The sequence below is a fragment of the Rissa tridactyla genome, unplaced genomic scaffold (assembly GCF_028500815.1).
Source record: "Rissa tridactyla isolate bRisTri1 unplaced genomic scaffold, bRisTri1.patW.cur.20221130 scaffold_37, whole genome shotgun sequence".
Taxonomy (NCBI): Eukaryota; Metazoa; Chordata; class Aves; order Charadriiformes; family Laridae; genus Rissa; species Rissa tridactyla.
In genome coordinates, this window is record NW_026529584.1 from 317,202 (window position 1) to 335,860 (window position 18,659).

Here is an 18,659-nt window from a genome sequence, read left to right on the forward strand (position 1 = left end):
GAGGGAGGTGGTCCTTCCCCTCTTTTCTGCTGAGGCCACACCTGGAGGACTGAATCACAGTACGAGAAAGACATGAACATACTGGAGATACCCCAGGGAAGATAATGAAGAGCCTGGAGCATCTGGTTGTGTGGCTGGTTTGAGCTTCCATGATCATGGGTCTACCTTTGAGAAGCCCTTGGGAGCTGATGAGATTCACCTGACCAAGTGGGTCTTCACCAACAAGCTGGCCAGACTTCAAGAGAGCTTTAAACTCTCCTTCTCCTTTGGGAAGGGCCACCAAGATGATGATGTGACTGGACCATCTTCTCCTAGGGGGAGAGGCTGAGGGCACTGGGATGGTCCAGCTTGGAGAAGACACTGGGGGAGATCCCATCAATGTCTATAAATACCTGTAGGGTGTGGAGAGCATGGAGGCTTGGGCATGGACTTCCTTCCCCAGGAACATGGAGGGAAGGAGCTCACCACACAAGTCAAACCCTTGGGGACACTGGGACACACTGGGACCACTGGGGGCAGCTCCAGGCAGGGTGGCCTTTTTTGGCACTGGCCAGTTGTAGAGACCAGTGTGGGGAGGCTCAGGCTTCCAGCTCCTCCAACGCCGCCTCTCTGGAGGCCCCTTGAGCCCCATGGTGGCCCCTAGAAGGTCCAGTCACACCCATGACATGGGGTTGGTCCCCTCCACCACCATTTTGGGAACAACACGAAACCAAGATGGGTTCTTGAGCGTTTAATGATGCGGGAAGGGACAGGAGGGACAAGGCAGGATGAAGGCCACCAACGATGGGCACAGGACACATAGAAGCACCCCTTTGCCAGCACTGGGGAGGTAGCTGGCAGCACCATCACCTCGCACACCACTGGGGCTGCCAGGGGGCAGAGCTGGCTATCTGAGGACAGAGATAGTGGTGTTGGGAACGTGTACACAGGGATATTTTCCAGGTTCCTGCTGTGGTTTGGCAGGGTTGGTGGGGAGGGTATGCTCGGGGTTCTCATGGGGGCAGTGGTGGGTCCAGGTGAGAGCTTCTCACCCAAGTTCAGGCAGTGGGAGAGCAGGATTTGTGGGGTTCAGCGGCTCAAGCTGCTCCAGGAGAGCTGGGATTAGGGGACAGATGTTTCTTCTGTGACCATGGGGACAAGCCACCAGCAGGGTCATTGTGAGAAGGGGGCTAATGTCTGTCTTGGGCTGGCCTCTCCTGGCTGTGGGCAGGGACATTGATCTTGCTGGTCTTCGCAGCCGTCCTCCAGACGGAGAGGATGTTCTTGACAGGAATGTCTGGGTCCAGGGCATCTGTGATGGTGGCCACAGAGGTGGCAGGGACTTGGTTGTCTTCCAGGAAGAATTTAAAGGCCTCCTTCAGCCTGTGGGTGAGGTAGAGTGGGGGATGTGAGCGGGTGGAGGTGGGATGGATGTCCCACCACCCTCAGCCACCAGCCATGGCTGTCAACAATAAGGACTGTCTTAATCAAGGTTGCTGGTCAATGGTGGCTCTCAATGGTGGCCTAGATTGCTGGTTAACAATGGCCAACGCCTCCTGCAAGAGGTCACACCAATATGTCCAGCGGCATCAGGAATCAATGGGGGAGCTGCTGGTTGGGCATCAGCTCTCTTCCCATCAGGGGTGATGCCACCTTGGGACGAGCATCTCCAAAGACAGAGATCCACTAACACGCAACCAGACGAGGCCTTGAGCAACCTGCCTGGGGCAGGATTTGGACCAGAGACCTTCCGAGGTCCCTCCCCAACCAAACCCTTGCAGGAAGCTGCAACTTCTGCCACCGCTCTGGTTGTCCCAGGATATGACCTGGACTTACTCATATTCAGGCTCAAATCCGGACAGTGCCACCATAATCATCTCGTGAAGCTCAAGGAGGAAGACGTCGAGGTTGGTGTTGGACAGTGCAGAGGCCAGGGCTTTTGCTTCCCTTGCATCCAGCTCTTCTTGGAACTGCCTGGGTACCAGGCAGAAGGGATCCTGCAAAGATCACCACAACCCTCTCGTGTCTTTGAACCTCGTATCAGGGCCAGAGAGCTTCCAAGACATGAGCCAGTCTTGAAAGTGCCCAGGAGGAGTGGATTATCTTCAGGCTGGGCCAGAGACCTTGACTTTCCCCAGGGAAGGGAGAGGGATGTCAAAAGTGCTGCTTGGCTGCAGTGATGTGGGTTTCCTTTCTCCTCCCAGGGGAGCAAGACCTATCTACTCCCGCAACCTCCTCGCCCTCACCTGGTTCATTTGTACCAACAGCATGGACCTGCGAGCTGCCAGGACCTGCCACAGTGACAGGAGGTGCTTCAGACGAGTGTTGGGCACCACCTGAAGAAGGACAGAGGCACAGGCATTCAGCTCCTTGGAAAGGTCATATCCACACTCAACTTCAGCATGTCCTGCAGGACACATTGGGCCACCAAAATCCCCTGATGGCTGCACCTCGACTGCCCAGTTCAAGCATCCAGGCCGGCTCATCTACCAACCCTTGGCTCCCACATCACCGGTGTCCCCCACAGAGGTGCTCTGGGATGTCCACAGTGCCTAAGGTGTTCCCCAAGGTGTTGGTGGCCCCAGTATGAAGACCTGGCACCACTCAGCCAAGCTTTTAAACCCACATAGGTGCCCAGGACCTCTTTGCTCTGAGCAGGGAACCCCCAAACCTTCATGGACACCAGATCTGGGGACCTTAGAGCATGTGAAGGTGGTGGGAGCCACAGGGGACGTGAAGCCCTGCCCAGAGTGGCAGGCATGACCATCAAGGGGAGAACATGAGGGTCTCATTACCCACTTGCCCCTCACCCACCGGCACGTTGTGGAATTGTTTTGCATCAGCATCCATCCTTAGGTCCTGCTGGACGTACTCGGACAGCAGGCGCTCCGGGTCACCACCTGTCACTGCCAGGAATTCAGCAGCCACCTTCAGGGTGGCCAGGGCCTTGGAGAGGGCATTGACTGAGCGGGCCTCTTCCATGATGCGCTTCTGCTGGTTGACGCTGAGCGGCTCCTGGCAGCAAGAAGGGCATAGAAGTGACCCAGAGAGGGCTGGGACCACCACAACATGATGCCCTCCCAACCTGCTTGTCCCCCCCAGCGCAGGAGAACTGGGTCCTGCTAGGTGTCCAGCCTCCTGATTGAGGTGGCCATGGGTCTTCCCACATGTCTGCCCGCTCTCTGTACGCCCATTGTGTCATGGGACTTGAAAGGAGACCTCAGAGTCTGGATGGAGGAGAAGACCAGCAACCCATTTCCTACCTGGAACAGCTGGTTCCTGACTTTCATCTTGGTGGCCCGGAGGGTCCTAACATTGTTGAGGGCGATGGATGGAGCCGTCTGGAAAGGGTTCGGAACAGATGGTTAGGAACATGCCTGGTGTCACTTAATGGGGGCCAGCAGAGAAGCTCAGCTGGGCACATGTGAACCCATGGGATGTCCCCGAGGGTTCTGCAGGAGGTGATTGATGGCCTCCTGGGGCCACTGTGGGGTTGTGGAGATCAAGGGATGTCCAGATGGCTGGAGGAAGGCATGTCCGTGAAGGAGGACCTGGGGAACTTGCAGCCTCACCTCCGTCTCCAGCAAGGTGATAAAGTCCTCTTGGGAGCTATTCCCAAGGACCAAAAGGGTCCTGGGAACAGCCAGCATGGACTGATCTCCACCTTTAGGAGTGCACGCACACACCAGTTGCTGCAGGACAGCCTGGTTCTAGTGTCCTCAAGTCCTCTTTTCCCACCAGCTCCAGGCTTCATTTTCACAGAAGGGAGACCAACAACCCCAGCCAAAGATGTGCTCCTCCAAGGTGATTCAGAGTCCCACGTGGGACCATACGTAGCCCTGAAACATGCCTCTTGAAGTTCTTTGGACAGCTACCAACTCCTCCCTCATTCTCAAAGAAACCAGGGTGGCTTCCCCTTCCCAAAAGACAGGGCTGTAGGTCTTCACGCTACCTTTCAGGCCACCATTTCATGACCACAGAAGTGGTTTCTGGCCATGGCAGTCCTTCAAAACCCGAGGAACAGAGACAGATGCACAACAGGCATCTGCCAATGCCTTCAGTTGAGTCTGCTGACTCCCGAAAGGCACATAGAAGAGGCTGGGAAGAGACCCCAACCCTACCGTTGAACTGGGACAAGCCAACCTGGCCGCTGCTGAGCTCACCTGAGCCTTGATGATGGGCTTTCCGCTGATGAAGCGATGAACCACTTGCCGCTGCAGCATTTGGAAGTCGAAGTAGGTTGTCTTGGTGCCATCTTCATCTATCTCATACTGCAAGTTGGCGAGAGCCATGGTTACTAGATCACTCTTGGTTATGGCCAGTACCGAGGAGGGCTTCACCTCTTCTGCGGAGATGGATCTGGGAGAGAAAAGGTTGCTCTGTGTGGTTACAGAAACTCTGGCCTCGTCCTACCCTGCCATCAAGGACCCGCTTTGCTGAACACCAAGCCACCAGGACCTTGTAATGGCATTGCCTGGCCACCACAGCTCCCTGCAAACCCCACACCAGCCCTGAAAACCTTTCATGGAAACTTTATGGAGGCTGAAGGAGATGGAGAAGCCCTGGGGCAAGTGGATCCAGACCCACCGTTGCCTCTCCCTGGTCACCCGCGCGGCTGTGTCAATGCAGCTGTTTTGCAGCTGGATGAGGAACGTGGTCACCAGATGGCTGATAGATGGTTGGGTGGGGAGGAGATGAAGGACAGCGGTGTTGGTGTTGATGTTGTTCGGCGAGAGGTCCGGCAGGATGGTGATGCCTGTAAAAGAGTTGAATGGTCTTCCACTGGATCCCAGGGGAAATTCACCCTTTCATTGGAAGGGTTTTTTATTAGCTTTTGTATTTTCAGGAGGGTTTTTAATTTGTTTTTAGGTGGTGGAAATTGAGCAATCTCAGCACATTTGTGAGGAAGGGCAGCTGCAGAAGTAGCTCAGCTTCCGAGCATCTCTAGAAGAAATGACCAAGGAAAGAGGGACATGACATCCCTCTTTCTTCCCAGAAGAAGAGCACATACCTGAGCTGGATGGGTTCATTTTAATATTGCTCCAAACTTTCCGTATGGTCTCTATAGCTCTGCTGAAAGCCAAACGCTGGTCCTCTGTGGGCACAGAGAGAGGAGAAAACGGCCCTGTCAAAGCATCCTCCCAGGAGACATGTTATGTCAAAGGATGTCTCCAACCGACATATCATTGGACATGTCACAGCAAACCATGCTCTGTGCTGGCTCGAGCTGGGCTGTGTTGGACCACGTGTGACATCAATCAACCAGGCACCGTGACTTAGGAGCTGAAAAGCCTGTCTCACCCATCCTGCTTGCTCACGGTGGAAGAACTTCGCCAAGCCCCAAATGCCCCAGGAGAAAGGATCTGCCCTGGATCCATCTCGATTCCTCAGACCCCCACCCTCCCCTAAATGCCCTCCCCAAACTGCTCCCGCAGAGGCACACTCAGCCTTGATGGGCCGCTCTTGTGTTGGCCGAGTTGGCTCCATCACGCAAACTGTGGCAGCAGCTTCTCAGCGGAGCATCTGGGTGCTGAGGGGTGGCTAATGCCTGTGTCCTGGGCATGATGGAATTTCATATGGCACCTGAAAGTTCAGGCTGGTCCAGGAATTGCCGGACTGTGTAGTCTTCCCCTTTATGGCTGCTTTGGAAGAAGTGGATCAGGGCATTCTGCAGATGGAAAATGTCGGGCAGGTGTCGGACATGTTGGATGTTCTCAAGCTGGAAAAGAAAATTCAGCGTGATTCAAGGGACAGGAATCCCATCTGGCACCACAGGGTAACCTGGAGGAGGACTTGTCTTGCTTGGATGCTCCAAAGAAACATGGAGGGGGGAAAAATTACCCCAGTGCCCCACGGACACCAACCAGGCTGAATCTAATCCATTTGCTTTAGTAGTGAGGGGATGTTCCTAAAGCCAACCTTTGACAGGAGTTCCAGTAGAATGGGGTACGGGTTTCCAGTGCCCTCTCCAACTTCCTGCTGTAGGAAATGCATCAAGGTCTGGATGGTCATCTTCTGTTCAAATCTCCACATGCAGGGCTGGTTGATCAACCCCTGACTCGGCAGGTCTTGGAAAGGTAGTGTCTGGCCAGAAGCTATTTTCAGGAGAAGGCTGGAGCCATGAGGACCTTCACTCATCCTCTGCTCCTTGACAGAATTGAGGCTCTGCTCCAGTTCCTGCAAGAACCCAAGGGTCATTAGGAGCCACCCCTCCTTACCAAAGCAGCCTGAGGGGATTCATGGAGTCTTAGGGCAAAGAAAAGCAATGAGGACTCTGGAGATGTGGGGAGCATGGTGAGATCTTGCCACCAAAGAGACAAGAACAGAACTGTCCGGGGAGAAACCCACAGGTGATTTTCTCCAAGGGAAGAAACACAACTGGTTTCCAAGGAGGATCTAAATCGGCATATAAAAAGCATCCAAGAAGCCAGCTCTCTGCAGGACACCACACCAGGACTAGGTCCTGATCCAAAACTGAGGGGACAAATCTCTTTTCTTGGACGTGGGAATGCCCTGACCTCAGCAGATATGTCTGGGCATGGACATGACCACCAGCAAAGCAGCACTTTGGGTACATGATACCTGTGAGCAGCAGCTGGCCACAAGCATACCTAACAGATATGTTTGGACATGGACGCGACCACCAGCAAAGCAGCACTTTGGGTACATGATAGCTGCGAGCAGCAGCTGGCCATAAATGTACCTGGAAGAAGGGCTGAGCCAGGGCTTTGAAAGAGGTTTCCCATTCTTCTTGGTCCTTTTTCTCATGCAGGATGCTCAAGGCTACACTCTTGTCTGTAGAAGACACAATGGAATACGTGAGCTTTTACCCTGTAGACCCTGGGGAAGCCTGGAGTTCTGTTGTGTTCCTTGACGGCAAGGAGTAAGATGATGTAGAAATAAGAGGGACCAAGGGATGACACAGATGCCTACTTGGAGCAAACTATCTCCTAGTCTGCTCATGCCCTCAAGCTGGTCTGGGCTGAGTGCTTTGGGTGAGCTCACTGCCCTCATGGTCCTCCCTGTCCTTTCACCAGTTTCCTGGGATGGAGACTGTCCCAGGAAGGAGGAACCAATGACACCGGTCCTGGATAAAACCCAACCACTGCAAGCCTGCTGGTGACCTCCCAGAGCTTCCCAGCATCCCCCTACCTGCTGGGTTGTCATTGCTCAGGTGCTGTAGAAACAGATGGACAGTCAACACAGCATCCTCCGTGTTCCTGCTGAGCGCCTCTGCCAGGCACGCCATGTCTTTCTGAAGGTGGCCCCAGAAGAACTCTTCCACATCCTCCGGTTCCTCTTTCATCAGGTCTAGAATTGCCTGTGAGACAGGGCAGGTTCCTCCGTTAGGCTCTCAAGAAGGTCTCCTCCTCCCAAGCTAGGCTGAGCCATCATGGCATGGTGGTTGCTCACCTTTTTGTCAGCATGGACCCCTAGAAGGAGGGATGAATGGAGCAGAGCTCTCGCAAGACTGACACAGGCGGGTGACAGGCACCTCTCCAGCTCATTCCTCTGTGAGAGAGGGCTCTCCAGGATGTACCCTTTCTCCGTTTTGTCCTTGGTGCTGCGTTCAGAAAGAGCAATTACCCACCACGTCTTTTGTTAGGTTCCATGGTGGGACCATGGGACGCAGAGACCTTTTCTTTGGCCAGCCACGGCATTTTCCCTGTGCCCATAGCTCTACGGGAGGGATGGGTGGACAGTTGAAGCCCTCCGGGACTGCAGAGCTGGGAGGGTGGACTTACATTTCCTTCCGCGTGAAGCCTGTCTCAGGTTTGTGGTTGATTCCCCCAACGGTGGCACCACACTTGCATTTCTTCACTTCCATGGGAAGTCCACACTGCATTGGGACAAGAAGGTTGGAAGCCCACCCAGGTACTGAAGGTATCTAGCAAAAGCTGAGGGCACCCAGGGGGTTTACATGTCCTCCTGGACTTTGGCTTTCTACACGGGAACATTGCAACAGCTAACGAGCAGCAGGAGGGGACATGTGTCTATGAGCAAACATCTCCAGGACGACCTGATTCTTCCTACCATTGGCAGGACACATCTAGGCATCAATTTGGGTAACCAAGAGAGTAACCAAGACCTGGAAGCACCCGCTTTGCTCCACTGCTCCCATGGGGAGATACAAGTCCCAGCTCCACTTAGCTTAGTGCCTCGCTGGGGGAAGACCCCAGCCAGCTTGGAGAAGAGCCAGCTGGCTTGGAGAAGAACCCAGCTGGCTTCTGAGCCTTGCAGCTAAAGGACCACTTGACACGGAGGTGACATTGGAGTCCACATTAGGAGGGGAACAGAGCAGCAGGAGGAGCACCTACACTTGCCACCCAGTAGAAACAGCTGGCCCAAGAGGCCAAGATGTATGATTCTATGTGTTTCAAGATGGTGCAAAGGTGACGGGCAACTCTGGGAGCCAGAAGAAGACCCGAGAAGCTCATCCCAAGCCTGTCTTTTTCCCATGCAGGTGACAGAGATGCAATGAGAAACGCAAGACAGAGCTGCAAAGACTACCAGCCAGAAGGGGACACTTACATCAGTGACAATCCAGTATGAGCCACACTGACAAGCTACGTGTGAAAGAGGAGATGGTTAGTCAGTCGTCTCCCACAACAACCTACATGATGGCCAGATGCTCACCAAGAGGGTGACAGGCCTGGCTTCCACCTCCCGGCATCCAGCCCCACCATGTGCCCCTCCCAGAGCCTGTCAAAAAGGGACCCAAAATTGCTCCACCAAGGTGGAGGTCAAGAAGGACTCAACAGAAGGACAGAGATGGCCTTCAGGAGTCTTTAATCCCTTCCCTCCACCCCCTGGCCGGTCTCAGGCGGCTCCTGGTGGGTCCCCCACATGCACGGGAGGAGAAACATTCCCCCAGTACTTACTCCAAATCTTCTCTCTTGCACCAATTTTCCAGTTCTCCACATCAAAAAGCAGGTCTCCAGGCATGGTGGGAAGGTAAGACCCCTTGGAAAGGAACCGCGATACAAAGTGAGATGTGGGGCAACCATCTTCCTGGCTCGCATCACACCTATCCAAGGAACAATTCTGCTTCTAAAGCAAACAGTGGGGAGGAAGGGTCCTCCTGCACAGCCACTGTCATTGGGGAGAAAGTTCTGGTGAGGGAATGGGGACTAAGTGAGGGAGCAAGGTACATCAGTCAGGGAGACGTGAGGCTGGAGTCACCAGACGTGAGGAAAGTCCCCAAAAGTCCTAATTATTTATGAGTTTTGATTCTGGAAACTGAATGCCCCATGGGCCAAACACGGCCTTGGTGGGAAGGGAGAGGATCTAGAGGTGGCTGTTGCTTTCACTTCCAAGAAAAGCAGCATGATGTCCTGGTTGCTTCCTGCAGCCCTCAAAGAAGAGGAACAACTCAGGCATGGACAGACCTGAGGGGAAGCCCAGCTGAGGAATGAGTGTCTTCATCATCATCTGAGTGATGGAAGACCTTTGGCAGAAGGAGGATGCTCGGGCTGGCCTTCAAATCACCTAATCTCCACCAATAAAGCTCTGCCAGGTCCTCAGCTCCCCTCGAGTCAGAAGACAGATGGGCTTTTCCCAAAGACCATACATCTATCTCATCCACGTTTGAAGAAGACCAGGCTGGATGGTCGCAGTTACTTCTCAGCCCAAGGAACAAGAAGGAAGAGGAACATTGATCTACAAAGCAACAATCTGACCGAAACAAAGCCTATCTGCCAGGAGACCTTGCGCTCGGACTGTGGGGTGGAGAGAGCTGTGCATCTCGGCCTCGTGACTCACCTTCACCACTTCAGGCTTGAAGCAGATGTTCTTGAGGAGCTGAGTGATGTGGCCTGGATACAAGGCCAGACTGAGCGCAGTGTGGAAGACCACCTCCATCAGGCCTGGGTCTTCACTGTCACCCAAAGCATCCATGATCTTCTTCAGTTTGTCTTCCAGCAGCTCATCTGGGATAGGTGGCAAGTGGAGGATGTTCTCCATTTGTCTCATGACAGACTACAAAAGTTGAACAAAACAGATGTAAGTGAAGGCAACTGGCATGGCACCTCCCTGTGAGGAGTCTTCTGGCTTCACCGCTGAGCTTCAGTGTTCATGCTAAGTCCCATTTGTGTCCCCTGACAGCAGGGAGCTGCCGCAGCTCTCCGTCAGCACAGACGGAAACCTCCTGTTTCCAAGAGGTTTCAGACCAAATAACAGTTCCAGACCAACCAACGATTCCAGACGAAAAACCATGGAAACCTTCTGTTATAGAGACGATGGATACTCACAGTCAAGCTCTGATTTTCAGTGGAATCTTTGGGTTTTATCTGCTTTTGTGCTTTGTCCAGCACTGAAAACATCAGTGTTGTATTTGACCAGGTACTTCTATCCTGAAAAACACAGATGGACATTGCTATCCTAAGAAGCAAGTGGAAGGGCATGAAGAGGAGGTTGACTACACCTTACGGGGGCCTGTTGTTCTCCTCAACTGGAAGGGAGCCGCATGAGTCAATTTTAGAAGGCTTGAGCTCGGCAAATCCTACCCCCCTCAACTCAGCTTTGGCACAAGGCTCTCAAGAAATAACCCACCTGCGAAATTTCTACTCCTTGGGGTAAAATCCACTTCTCCACCTGGAGGATCTTCCACATAGAGGCTAGCCCGTAGATGTCACAGAGGTTTCTGATGAGGAACACCTGAGGCCATGGAGTTGGAGCCTGCACCACCAGCTTCTTCATTGCGTTCACCAGGTCTTGCTCTTTCTCATTCCCCTCTGTGGCAGGCGCATTGGGATCTGCAGCTGGAAAGAAGGTTTTTCATTAGGCCAAGTCCCCAGTCGTGGAACGTCACATGTGTCCTTCACCAACACAGCTCCTACAGCTCTTTAGGTTGCAGTAGGATCTAGGTTGCAGGAGGATCTTCTCCCCACAGGCTGGAACATGGCTTCAAGCCATGTACAGAGGGTGCCTTAATACGTAGAGAAATACTTGGAGAACACAGTGCATTTGGGGACTGAAGACTTAGGAAATTTGTCCAAAACAACTTCCATTTTCCTAAAAACAGTCATTTTCCAGCCAATCCCTCCAAAACTAGACCTTCTGGGGGCTTGTTCTAGACCTCCTTAGGGGTAGGCACAGTTCTCCTGCTACACTAAGCAAAAGGACTCACCAGAAAGCATCCATCTGCCAAGCACGGTGGCCACGTGCCTGATGGAGAGCCGGAGCTGGGCAATGAACTGGAGGGTGTTAATTCTCGAGACCTCGGGCTTGCAGAAAGCAGCCAGGTCTGCGGTGGAGAGGCAGTTTTCAGCAAGCTGGCTGACGTCTTCTTCAGAAGGATACATAAAATCCTGCTCGAGAGAGGGGAACAATTTTTAAGAGTCTGAAGGTGGGTTATAACTGAGCAGCTCCTTGCGCCTTCTCGTCATCTTTCAGGTGAGCTCCTCCTTTGGTTCCTCACCCATAAAAAGATGTGGAGGGGGGATAATTAATGTGATTAATATGTTTTAGCTGGGGTGGTAGCTCCAAGTTATGGTGTTTGTTGGGATTCCCAGTGCATCCCAACAGGCACTCACCTCCAGACAGTGCACCACCATGAAGTAGAAGTGGTCCACGTGACTTTGGTTGGATAGTATCTTTTCCTCCATCTGGGACAGGTATTCTTCCAAGTGAACCTTGACGTTGTTGAACCTGTGGCAGAAAAGGACACAGACCATTGGCCTCCACGTGGCCGAGGGGTTCAGCAATGGGGTTTGGGAGCAACCTCGGGGCTGACCCGCATCGCAGCAGCAGCTTCAGGAGGGAGGACTGGATGGTAGGACTGCTGTCCATGCACTCTTCGAAGGGTGACAACTCACTTTTTGGCTTGTACACTAGGAAGGAAGGATGACACCCGTTATTTGACTTCCAAGAGTGCAAGGTCAGAGCCAGGTAGTGGAATCAGGCTCTTTTACCCCTTTTCCCTGCCTGATGCTCAGGGTTGGGTTTGCAAGCCACAAACTGTATCAGTCGCTGAATGATTTTGGCAGACGGTGCCTCTCTGTCTCCCAAAAAGTACATGGTGATGAACTCAATGAAGAAGGAATTGCATTTCCTCCTGAATTTGTTGTGACAGGCAACAGCTTCCCTGCAGGGAAGAAGAAAACCGAGACTCATGGTCAACCTCCAATCAAGGAAAGAAACAGCGTCCCTCTCTCTGCAGAGAACAGGACACAAACCAGGGAGATGATATGGCCATTTGATCAGGCACCACAGAATCATGGAATCATAGAATGGTTCGGGTTGGAAGGGACCTTAAAGATCTTCCAGTTCCAACCCCCCTGCCCTGGGCAGGAACACCTCCCACTAGACCTGGTTGATCAATGTCCCGTCCAACCTGCCCTTGAACACCTCCAGGGATGGGACAGCCACAGCTTCTCTGGGCAACCTGGGCCAGGGGCTCACCACCCTCACAGCAAAGAATTTCTTCCTAATATCTCATCTAAATCTCCATTCTTTCAGTTTAAAACCGTTCCCCCTCGTCCTATTGCTCCACTCCCTGATCCAGAGTCCCTCCCCAGCTTTCCTGGAGCCCCTTTAGGTACTGGAAGGGGCTCAAAGGTCTCCCCAGAGCCTTCTCTTCTCCAGGCTGAACCCCCTCCAACTCTCTCAGGCTGTCCTCACAGCAGAGGAGCTCCAGCCCAGCATCTTCTATCTCAATATTTAAAATGAAGGCACTTGAGACAGGCAGTTTTTTTGCCAGCACTGGGATACCTCGTGGCCTCTGAAGCTGTGGGTCTGTAATCCTCTGGGAATTCCTCTTTGCAGATCTTACACTGCTTGTTTTCCCACTCCAGGATGCAGGCAGTGCAGAAGATGTGGCCGCAGGGCAGCTCCGCCGGGTCAGTGATCTCCCGCAGGCAGCTCTTGCATTCCTTCACACCCTTCCTGAGGGACACCACCAAAAGAAGAGGCAGCTCAGTGTTGCTGCCAGATTTGAGGAAGGGGCGTGGGTGAGCTTCTGCCTAATGTCCACCTCAGGGTGGGGCTGAAGCTGGATGGGCACTTTTGCCTAGCCTTCCTGGTGAGGGTGACCCACCACTGCTTCAAGAATCAGCTTTCCCCTACCCTTTACAAACATCACATCGATGGAGAAGGACCCTGAACTCGACTGGTTTTCAGCTCGGACTTACACCAGATACACAACATCGGCATTCTCATTGCATTTCTTCAGCACTTTTGTCACCAAATCAAAAGTCTTCTCCGGCTCAAATCCTGGGGTTGCATAGAGGCGCTGCAAAAAAACAAACATACAGGGTAAGTTCAGCAGAAACATCTCTCTGGTACATGGAGGATGTCATCACTGCAGGGACACAGGGTTGGACAGCAGAATTAAGCAGATCCATGCATGGATGTCTCTGTGAGGACCTCTGAGGGCAAATGACCTGGATCAGCTCTTTAAATTCTCAAGGAAGCCTTCCTTGATCTCAAATCCTCATTTTGGATTCCGAATCCAAATACTGTTTGTCTCTTGGGTGGTGTTTCCAGCCTCTTCCCATCTCTAAGCCCTCCCTACAGCCGGGACCAGAGGTCTCCTGGAAGAGAAGAGCCCTCCCAAGCTTCACAGCCACGAGCTTCCCCAGGAAACACCTACGTTCCAGAGGAAGATGAACTGCTTCACCACAAGCCTCAGGAGTTTCTCCTCTATTTGTGTCTCGTTGTGCAGCAGGTGGTCAATCAACATGTAGACAATGTTGGTGCAGGTCCAGCGATGTCTGTAAAACACACACCCCGAAGGCTGCCACTTCGGTTGGGCCACAGACCTCCCGAGGTCCCTTCCCACCGGTATTTCTGTGACTCAACCCAGGTAGTGTGTGGTCACTTGAAGACACAAGACCTTCTGAGATAGCATTAGAGGGAGAAAGAGATGGCATGGTCCTGTCTGCGCTGCGTGTTTCAACGCACCTTGGGCCAAACAAACTGCCAACCTGTTTCTGGGTGTTCTCTCTGGAGGGACCAACTTCTCGCACTCCAGAAAGCATTTTTGCACCATCAAGCAGGCAAGGAGAAAGTCCACTGGAACTAAGCAATTTGATCACGGTGAAATATTCACTGCTTTTTTGGGTTTTTTTTTGGAGCCACTTTGCCACCGTGTTTGTGATAACAAGGAAGGACCAGGAGGGAGCGGATAGTTGGAGGACTTGTGACCTCCAGCTCCTCAAGAGGAGGGTGCCTTCAGCTCACCTGACCCTCAGACATCAAGAAGTTTGCTTGCGCTACTGTCAAAAGAGAGTGACTGAACTTACAACACGTTCTCCAGGAGCTGCTTCTTCTTCTGGTAGAACCGAAGCTGGTAGTTGTCCAGACTGATCCACTCTACCCAGGGCTTAATGGACTTGACACTTTTGAGCCATGCCACGCAGGCATCAAAAGGTAAAAGTCCATTTTCGGAGGGCTGCACTTTCTTCAGGAGAACGTTCAAGGCGTCAAGAGTGACAAACTGAAAAGACAGTTGCAAAGAGAGAGAAAAAGAGTCGAGTTAAAGAACTGAGCTCGCTGGCGGGTGGCACAGAGGGAAGGGCTATCACGCGACTAGATGCTGGTATAGCTTTTGGAGGAGTTGATAGGGCTAAGTCAAAATGAAATGGACTTTTACAGGTGAAGTTCTGGCATCTGTAAAGCAGGAAGGGCTTTAATGAACCTCCCTGCGCCTTGGAGAAAGAAGGATCTTGGAGTCAACATGGGGAGTTCTCGAGAAACCTCAGTGTGCTGCCCCAAGCAATAAGCATCTTAGCAGGGATGTGGACATCTCCACGTGGACGTGGCAAGCTAAGGAGCTGCAGCCCACCACAACAAATCCCACCCACCTCTCAGGCCAAAGTGTCCAAGAGGACTTCAACGTGATATCCAGAGTGACACAAACATAAGGATGTCTTACTAATTAACTAGTATGTAATTAAATGATGTAAGTTGTGAAGACCACCATGTTGAAATGCAGTAGAGGAAGGGTTAGAGGGCAAGCACGGCTCTCTGCTCACCATCTCTGGGGGGTTCTTCTCATACATTGTCTGCAGCTCACCGATGACAGTGTCATTGCTTTTTGCTATGTCGACAAGGAGCTGATAATCGTCTTGGAGGTAGAAATATTCTATGTGAAGCCAAATCGGGGAGAAGCCCATCTCCCCCCTGCCCACGGAGGAGCAGAGTTGTTCTGCACTGGCTAGGAAAACCCTTGAGAGAATCTACAGGTAAAACAAATGACATTATTTCTCCTTAAAGCAAACAGCAAGGGGACAAAGGTGGGACACTCAGCATTGCTGTGCTATCCCATATGAAGTTTGCCCATCAAAAAAGAGTTCTTAAATCAGAATTAAGACCAAACGTTCATAACATTTGAGGAGCAGCCACAGAGCAGTGCAAGGGAGGACTTATCAAGAACATCAGATTTGGCCAGGAAGGACAGAATTAGGGCCAAAGCCAACGCCAGTTGGAGATGGTGCTCTACCCAGCCCTGCCCACCTCATAGACAGGGAGATCTTGCCCGGGAAAAGCCATCCTGAGAAAGTCATTGGCGTAATAGCGCAGCACGTCTGGGTGGCTGCCATCTGGCATCAAGATGTTCTTGATGAAGCTTTGGTAGAACCTGGCCACTTCCTCCGTTGGCTTCTCAGGCTGATCTGGAAGGAACAGCGAAGAGAGTTATGGTGGCTTAGTGGAAAATGGGAGATCCTCGTTAAGACTGAGGTGGACGTGTAGCCAAGAGCATGGCTGAAGAGGCACAATGCCTCCATTGGAAGAGGAGATATAATGCAGCAGAGATGCACAGCGTAGTTCTGGGTCATTTGAATGAGGAACACAGCCCCCATGGTTCCTCCTCCTAAGGATATGGATTTTTGGCAGCTTTGCTGGATTAAAGCTGCCCCTGGAAAGTCTGATGTTACCTTTCATGTGATAGACTTTCTCCCATATGTCGTCCAGGTAGGCTTTCAAAACCCAACTGAAGGGGAACTGGCAGAAGAGGGAGGTGTTGGGGTCTTCCGTCATCGATAACACAGGAATCCTAGCATCTGCCACCCTTGAATTCAAACAGCACAGAGAGAAGCATGAAATTGTGCGATAGACCCTAGGTGTGGACCACCTCGGTTCCCAACTCCCACTGACGTGTATTCCCTTTTTAAAGGGGATGAATTTGGTGGGAAAGTCGGGGAAAACCAGGCAAGAGCAGGGAAGAAGCCAATTTTGCTGACAGCTTAAAACAACAGGGAAGTTATGGTGCCAGCAATTTGACACCCAAGACCTTCCATGGCTTGGTTATAAACGTCTTCACCTCAAGCGTGAGCTACCGCTACACTAGGAACGCTGGCTTTTACTCTCCGAAGGAAAACCACCTCACTGTACATTTAAGCCCTGCCTCTTACTTCCAGATGTATTTAATTTTTAGGAATGTTTCTTCTTGGAACATCTGGAGCCACAGTTCTGCCAGCGGAGAGCCTTGGGAGACATGATCCAGGTTGTTGTTGGCATCCACCACGGCGAGAATTTGGGCAAAGACATTCGCCACAATGTCTTCCAGGTGCACCCAGAGCGCTTGCCTGAAAAAGGAGATGACAGCTCATGGCATCACTTCCCTGCCTCCCACCAAGAAACACTCCGCTGCCCAGGGGACAGCATAGGTCCTGAAGAACCACAAGTCAACCAGAACAATTCAACTGCTTCTGAAGAAGGCTTGATGCTAACTGTCCTTGTCTATCTCACAGTCAACCAATGTTGTTTGCTCCCAGAAAAGCCCTTTCAGAAGAAGCTTCCTCAAAATCAACAGTGCTTTTAATTATTTTTTTTTTTTTTTGCCTTTGAGACTGACTATGACCTTTCACCAAGCCCCTGCCTTGTTCTAGGCTGGTAAAAAAAAAACACCACCATGTATTTAGACACTTCTTGGTTGGCACATCTTGGTCTTTTTGAGGCAAGGTGCCTCACACTTCACGCAGAGCAGTTTCAGGAACAGAAATACTTGGCATTAGGAAGGTAGCTCACAGCCAGCACTACCTGAATGATGTGTCTTCCAGGATGAATTCAGTACACAGCGCCCTGCGGAAAATCCATGCCCTTGGCTCTTGGATGGGTTTCTCTCGTTCTTGTAGGAGGTAACAAATTCTCTTCTTCAGGATGGTCATAAAGTGACTGGAAACTAATCAAAAAATAGCACGGGTTAAAAATCTCCTGGCACCTGTCTCCAAGCAGGAGACTCCATCAAAAACCTGCAAGGGATTTTGGTTTCCACAGTTTTCCACTCAAAAATCACACCACCTCTTTATTTTTTTATTAGTCCTATGCAGAAATCAACTTCCATTGGCAAGTGACATCTGTCTGGGATCGTCTACCAAGGTCTGCACCAAAGTTTTGTGGTTTAGTACAGATTCTGATCATGAACGTGAGGGGCTGTGCAGGGAGGTGAAGGAGGCCCCATGCCACCGCACCCTCTGTCTCTTGGGTCCTTCCTCACCCACCTGGGCTTTGAGGGACACCGGAACTGCCTGTTAACCTGTCTGTTGTCTTCTTCTTGCCATACAGTACAAGGAGCCACTTCTAGCTCTCTCTACTCACTCCTACCACTGCTCTGAGCGTGGAAAAGCAAGTTGTGAAGGATCTTGATTCTCTCCATTGGACGTTGGCTGTTGTCCTTTTTGTCCTCCAGCTGGATCACAGCCTTCTGGATGCTGCCTTTGATCATTGCGTCCACGTTGAGAAACTGTGGCTGGAAAAGACTGGAGGTCAGTTGGTTGCTTGGTGCTACTTTATTGTCATTTGCCTGGAGACGCTTATCCTGGGACATCATCTTCTCCAGAACTCAGCACAGTGGGATCCAAGGTCTGTACCCATCTGACCACCCCAACAAACCCTGGTTGAGTCAGTCCCCAGGGCGTGGAGAGCTCCTGCTCTCCCTGGTAAGGGACACTGCTTTGTTGATGGTGACAAAAGGCTCCTGGTCTTGTGCTAGTCGCTCACGGAGGCCTGGGAGACCACCACCCTACTTCAGTCTCACGATGGAAGACCTGCAGCTATTACGCACAACAAGGCACCAGCCCAAGCAAGGACTTTTAAAAGCAGATCCCACAGTGTCTGTTGAAACCCAAACCAGTTCTTGCGCTATGGCAAGCAACTAAAATGAGGAGAAAAAAGGAAAAAAAAAACACATACATTTTTCTCTGGGTAAAGACCCGCCTCGGTGAGTCTTCCCAGGGCAGCAGAGTCCTCCGGAGAACCTGAAATCACAATCAACCACATAACAGCTGTCAAAACCCCAACAAGAGACATTTTCATCCACAGGAGGTGGCGGCAGTGCCTTGACAACCAACAGGGAGAAATAAAGCAGCGCTTGGGGCGGAGGCCACCCAACCGCTGGGTGGCAGCTTCTTGATGACATGAGACCCTCAGGCTTGGAGAGAAATTTGCTGGCCACCTTTAAGCAAGAATATGGATTCAAGGAGCCACCCAGAGTTGGCTTGCAATGATGAATCAAGACATTTCTGCCCTGTTTGCCCAAGCATCTAGTCGAAGAACAGGGGTCAACAAGCGTGTGTTGACCCCGTATGAAAGTCTCCAGCGGCACAGCTCATTTGCCATTGCTAACTGCTGCTCCATGGTCGCAGTTGGCCCATCAGGAGGCAAAAGCTGCATTGCTATGAACTCAGAAGCAGTAAGTGCTCCTGGGACCCACAGCTTGGGACCTGCTGGATCCATCT

The 18,659-nt window shown here is 51.9% G+C and overlaps 1 protein-coding gene across 3 annotated transcripts in view; it reads right to left on the reverse strand.

Annotated features, from left to right (window-relative positions):
- Positions 1-715: 715 nt before the first annotated feature.
- LOC128903472 (E3 ubiquitin-protein ligase rnf213-alpha-like) overlaps positions 716-18,659 on the reverse strand; it is a 43,542-nt gene continuing 25,598 nt past the window's right edge. The window contains exons 35-68 of one of the 3 annotated variants that reach the window (XM_054187484.1): positions 18,115-18,179; positions 17,527-17,671; positions 16,963-17,104; positions 16,335-16,508; positions 15,858-15,991; positions 15,436-15,593; positions 14,955-15,158; positions 14,223-14,416; positions 13,571-13,691; positions 13,110-13,210; positions 12,691-12,864; positions 11,892-12,064; positions 11,714-11,810; positions 11,514-11,628; positions 11,108-11,288; positions 10,531-10,739; positions 10,230-10,331; positions 9,742-9,957; positions 8,862-8,943; positions 8,512-8,546; positions 7,725-7,819; positions 7,393-7,543; positions 7,132-7,300; positions 6,683-6,774; positions 5,899-6,156; positions 5,563-5,698; positions 4,991-5,074; positions 4,567-4,735; positions 4,143-4,338; positions 3,243-3,320; positions 2,794-2,994; positions 2,226-2,315; positions 1,816-1,976; positions 716-1,362 (exon numbers count right to left, since the gene is read on the reverse strand). In XM_054187484.1, coding sequence (XP_054043459.1) covers positions 1,170-1,362; positions 1,816-1,976; positions 2,226-2,315; positions 2,794-2,994; positions 3,243-3,320; positions 4,143-4,338; positions 4,567-4,735; positions 4,991-5,074; positions 5,563-5,698; positions 5,899-6,156; positions 6,683-6,774; positions 7,132-7,300; positions 7,393-7,543; positions 7,725-7,819; positions 8,512-8,546; positions 8,862-8,943; positions 9,742-9,957; positions 10,230-10,331; positions 10,531-10,739; positions 11,108-11,288; positions 11,514-11,628; positions 11,714-11,810; positions 11,892-12,064; positions 12,691-12,864; positions 13,110-13,210; positions 13,571-13,691; positions 14,223-14,416; positions 14,955-15,158; positions 15,436-15,593; positions 15,858-15,991; positions 16,335-16,508; positions 16,963-17,104; positions 17,527-17,671; positions 18,115-18,179 — 4,895 coding nt within the window. In that variant the 3' untranslated portion in view covers positions 716-1,169. Of the gene's footprint in view, positions 1,363-1,815; positions 1,977-2,225; positions 2,316-2,793; positions 2,995-3,242; positions 3,321-4,142; positions 4,339-4,566; positions 4,736-4,990; positions 5,075-5,562; positions 5,699-5,898; positions 6,157-6,682; positions 6,775-7,131; positions 7,301-7,392; positions 7,544-7,724; positions 7,820-8,511; positions 8,547-8,861; positions 8,944-9,741; positions 9,958-10,229; positions 10,332-10,530; positions 10,740-11,107; positions 11,289-11,513; positions 11,629-11,713; positions 11,811-11,891; positions 12,065-12,690; positions 12,865-13,109; positions 13,211-13,570; positions 13,692-14,222; positions 14,417-14,954; positions 15,159-15,435; positions 15,594-15,857; positions 15,992-16,334; positions 16,509-16,962; positions 17,105-17,520; positions 17,672-18,114; positions 18,180-18,659 lie in introns of those variants that run through there. The other 2 variants (XM_054187483.1, XM_054187485.1) reach the window with 2 other exon arrangements.